This window comes from Lathyrus oleraceus, chromosome 6, assembly GCF_024323335.1.
Source record: "Lathyrus oleraceus cultivar Zhongwan6 chromosome 6, CAAS_Psat_ZW6_1.0, whole genome shotgun sequence".
Lineage (NCBI taxonomy): Eukaryota > Viridiplantae > Streptophyta > Magnoliopsida > Fabales > Fabaceae > Lathyrus > Lathyrus oleraceus.
Window position 1 is genome coordinate 92,384,495 of NC_066584.1, and position 4,221 is coordinate 92,388,715.

Genomic DNA, 4,221 nt, shown 5'->3' on the forward strand with positions numbered 1-4,221 from the left:
GGATACATACAAACAACAAAATTGAACATTAGAAAGTAATAAATCATTGTAAGACTCTGATGACAAATGTGATGATTGATTTGAGAGATAATTGACTTACAATATTTGTAAAAGATCATTTGAAGAAATTGGGAATGAAAGTAAGTAGCGATCAATTTGATAGGAACCAAGTGAGATGGTTCATTTATATTTTGAAAAAATTGAACAACAAATGCCATTCATACTTGGCAGACAAAGATGGAAGGGCAATATTGACTTATCCAGATCATTTAATTTTCTTATATTATAATAATTTAATTTTTAAAATTTTAAGAAGACTTTTTAAAGAAGTTACTGTATTTTATTTAGTTAAAAAAGAAGAGTGGGGTTCCTAGGAAGTGTGCAAAAGGTTCCAACTCCGAACCCTTGAGCGTGCGAAAAACTTCACCTTATTCAATTTCTAAATCGACGATGGGTCAAGGAACTCCCGGCGGCATGAACCGGCAAGGTCAGCCAGGTGACCGGAAACAAGACGGAAGCGACAAAAAGGAAAAGAAATTCGAGCCGGCAGCTCCACCGGCACGTGTAGGTCGTAAGCAACGGAAACAGAAGGGTCCAGATGCAGCATCTCGTTTACCGACGGTGACTCCGGTGTCGAAATGCAAGCTGAGGTTGTTAAAGCTTGAGCGAGTCAAGGATTACTTGTTAATGGAGGAAGAGTTTGTTGCTTATCAAGAGCGGTTGAAACCCCAGGAAGAGAAGGCGGAAGAAGATAGATCTAAGGTTGATGATCTTCGAGGTTCACCTATGAGTGTTGGGAATCTCGAAGAACTCATTGATGAAAATCATGCTATTGTTTCGTCTTCTGTTGGACCTGAGTATTATGTTGGAATCTTGTCTTTTGTTGATAAGGATCAGTTAGAACCTGGTTGTGCTATTTTGATGCATAATAAGGTATGTGTTAGTTGTTGAAGTTTTTTAAGAGATTAGAATCATGACTCCAGGGTTTAGAGGATTTGAATTGTGGTTGAATTGTTTGTACAATTTGGTTTAGATGGTATAATGATTATGATTGGTTTTCTTCTATCAGGTTCTTTCGGTTGTTGGCCTTCTGCAAGATGAAGTTGATCCAATGGTATCTGTCATGAAGGTTGAGAAGGCTCCTTTGGAATCTTATGCTGATATCGGTGGTTTAGATGCGCAGATACAGGAAATTAAAGAGGCGGTTGAGCTACCCCTGACACATCCTGAACTATATGAAGATATTGGTATCAAGCCTCCTAAGGGGGTCATATTATATGGAGAACCTGGAACGGGAAAGACCTTGCTTGCAAAGGTGGGAACTTTTTCACTTTGCTTGTTCACTGATGAATCAATGCTGTGGAATTTAGAATGTTTTTCTCTAATGTAGATGAACAAAATGGATTTCTGTGATTATCAAATGTGTACAGTTTCACTTAACTTGTTCATTGATGAATCAATGCTGTGAGATTTATAATGTTTTTCTCTAATGTAGACAAACAAAATGGATTTTTATGATTATCAAATGTGTACAGTTTGGCAATGACTGTATCTGCATTTTTTATAATGTTTAATCTCAGGGATTATAGTCATTTGCTATTTGTATATTGCTCATGCTTACTGGAAGGAGTTTTTGTAAGAACAGGATGTTAAAATTATCATTTTTAGCTTTACAATAATCTTGCAAAAGGAAATGGTTTTTGATGTTAATATGAAAGTCTCTCTGTTTTTATGGGGAGGGGGGTTGAATTCCTTAATGAACTATTATATTTTTTATTGCTTCTAATGTATCACACAAACACACACTATAAGTTAAGTCTAATTCATGTCTCTCATGCCTTCAGGCTGTGGCAAACTCAACATCAGCAACATTCTTGCGTGTAGTTGGTAGTGAATTGATACAAAAATACTTGGGAGATGGTCCAAAACTTGTGAGGGAACTTTTCAGAGTTGCTGATGATCTTTCTCCTTCTATTGTTTTCATTGATGAAATTGATGCAGTCGGTACAAAGAGGTAAGCTATTGAATCCCCACTAGTGATGCATTGTATCACTTCATGGAGTCTTTGAGATTTTTTCCCTTGCATTCACGAGCTTAATTGTTATATGTCTTACAGGTATGATGCTCACTCAGGTGGAGAACGTGAAATTCAAAGGACTATGTTAGAGTTGCTGAATCAGTTAGATGGTTTTGATTCAAGAGGAGATGTAAAAGTGATTCTGGCTACCAACAGAATTGAAAGTCTTGATCCAGCTTTGCTACGACCTGGTCGTATTGACAGGAAGATTGAATTCCCTCTTCCTGATATCAAAACAAGGAGACGCATTTTCCAGGTAGACATAACTAATTTTGTGAATTCTAATGCTATTTCTGTTGATTCCATGTGATATCATAAATATTCATATTCTGTTTGATCATGTGACTGAATGACTTTATGCTTTGAAATTAAGATACACACATCAAGGATGACATTAGCTGATGATGTCAACTTGGAAGAATTCGTTATGACCAAGGATGAGTTCTCTGGAGCTGATATAAAGGCAATATGTACCGAGGCTGGCTTACTTGCTCTACGGGAACGCCGAATGAAGGTTTGAAATTTATTCATGTTGTTTCTATTGTTCATACAACATAATAACTATTAAGTTGCTAGTTTTGACATGCTCGTTTTTAGACGACCCAAATATATTATGATAACATAAGACTAGCAGACATTAATTTCTCAAGTTAAAATGTTCCATGGTTTGGCAATCGTCTACACCATTATGGGCAAGGTAAGGTGAATTGGGTTATGGTGCTAGAATAATTATGGAGATGGAAAATAACATTTCCTTGACTATGTCTCTAGAAATTTTGAGATAAGAAAATATTAAGAATACTGACCTAGTTTCATAATTATATACAGTATATATTGGGTTGTGTGTGTGGATGTATTAAATAGTTAGTCATATTAAGAAACCTAGAAAATTTGCGTGACATCCTTAACACCGTAATACTAAAAGAAAACAACAAATTTTATAAAAATAAAGAATTAAAATTTAGTAGGTTTTTCCACCCCTCCTTCCACTTCAAACAATCACAGCATGATATCAGAGTACCTACTTAGTATTTTAGGGAAAGAAATCTCTTGGTTTCATCTTTTAATATTAGTGCAGGAGAAATATGCTAGTAAAAGTAGCAGACACTGATTAAATTTATTCAGCAAATTATTTTAATTTAAAAATAAATCATGGAATGTCCTCCTTTGGTGCCTCTTTAAAGCACCAAGCCTTATACTTTCCTCGCAAGTGTTGGCCCAACTGGGAGGATTCTCGGAAGTATTAGTTAGGCTTGCTCAGCCTGAGGCATGTCTTGACTTTAGAATGAGACAACATACACTCCCCTAAACTTTTTTATAACCATATAGTTACATTTCATTGGTAACTTGAGTGTGTATTTAGGTCCAGTTTTTTTACTTCTTTCATTGAATCAGCTCCCATCTTTACCTATCAATCTTCTGTTTTTTTGCAAGCATTTGTCTGTATTATCTTTTGGTTTGTACACTATTTAAAGTTTGATCCTCCAATTTATGATATCTTACTATTACTTTTTCATCTTGTTCAGGTGACTCATCCTGATTTTAAGAAGGCTAAGGATAAAGTGATGTTTAAGAAGAAAGAAGGAGTGCCAGAAGGACTATATATGTGAAATATCATCGTCTATTATCCCCAGCCTTCCTTCTTTTTAATTTGGTCTTCTATGTTACACTTCTTCAAAATATTGGCAATTCGTGTGTATTGTGAAGTTGAACTTTATCCATATGCAGTTGCTCAGGTAAAGCCAGTTGTGAGGAAATTGAATGTAAACTAGGATTCGTTTTAGTTCCACATATTTGCTTTCAAATTTCGCCAAATTTGGAATTTGTTTCATATACTATTATGATTGATGTCTTTATGCTGCTGCCCTTGCACATTGCACTACCTAACTTTGCCTGGTTCTTAGGTCACGGTGCAAATGATACTATATCTGTACTGCTAGTTACTAACAATTATTTTTCATCCAAATCCCATTAATTGCAAGTAATTAGCTTAGAAGTACTCCAAATTGTGGCTTGTCATTGAATGTTTCTGCTTCACTGATAAGACAATAGAGGAAGAGAGTCAGAAACACCTCTCGAACACTATTTTACCCATAAGTTTCATTGATTCATTTGTGTATGTCATGAATTTCAACAAATAAAAG

General features: G+C 35.4%; 1 protein-coding gene across 1 annotated transcript; it reads left to right on the top strand.

The window, feature by feature from the left end:
• The first annotated feature begins 320 nt into the window (after positions 1-320).
• LOC127095432 (26S proteasome regulatory subunit 4 homolog A) lies at positions 321-3,933 on the top strand. Its single transcript, XM_051034120.1, has 6 exons — positions 321-933; positions 1,070-1,315; positions 1,845-2,014; positions 2,117-2,333; positions 2,451-2,591; positions 3,604-3,933. The coding sequence occupies exons 1-6, from the start codon at positions 451-453 to the stop codon at positions 3,685-3,687; spliced, it is 1,341 nt and encodes a 446-aa protein (XP_050890077.1). The 5' UTR covers positions 321-450; the 3' UTR covers positions 3,688-3,933.
• Positions 3,934-4,221: the final 288 nt, after the last annotated feature.

Bases quoted from the DNA above. Each gene is read 5' to 3' on its own strand.
- LOC127095432 (XM_051034120.1), top strand. From the start codon at position 451: ATGGGTCAAGGAACTCCCGGCGGCATGAACCGGCAAGGTCAGCCAGGT. The intron at 2,015-2,116 runs GTAAGCTATTGA...TATGTCTTACAG, and splicing joins GATGCAGTCGGTACAAAGAG to GTATGATGCTCACTCAGGTG. The intron at 2,592-3,603 runs GTTTGAAATTTA...CATCTTGTTCAG, and splicing joins TACGGGAACGCCGAATGAAG to GTGACTCATCCTGATTTTAA.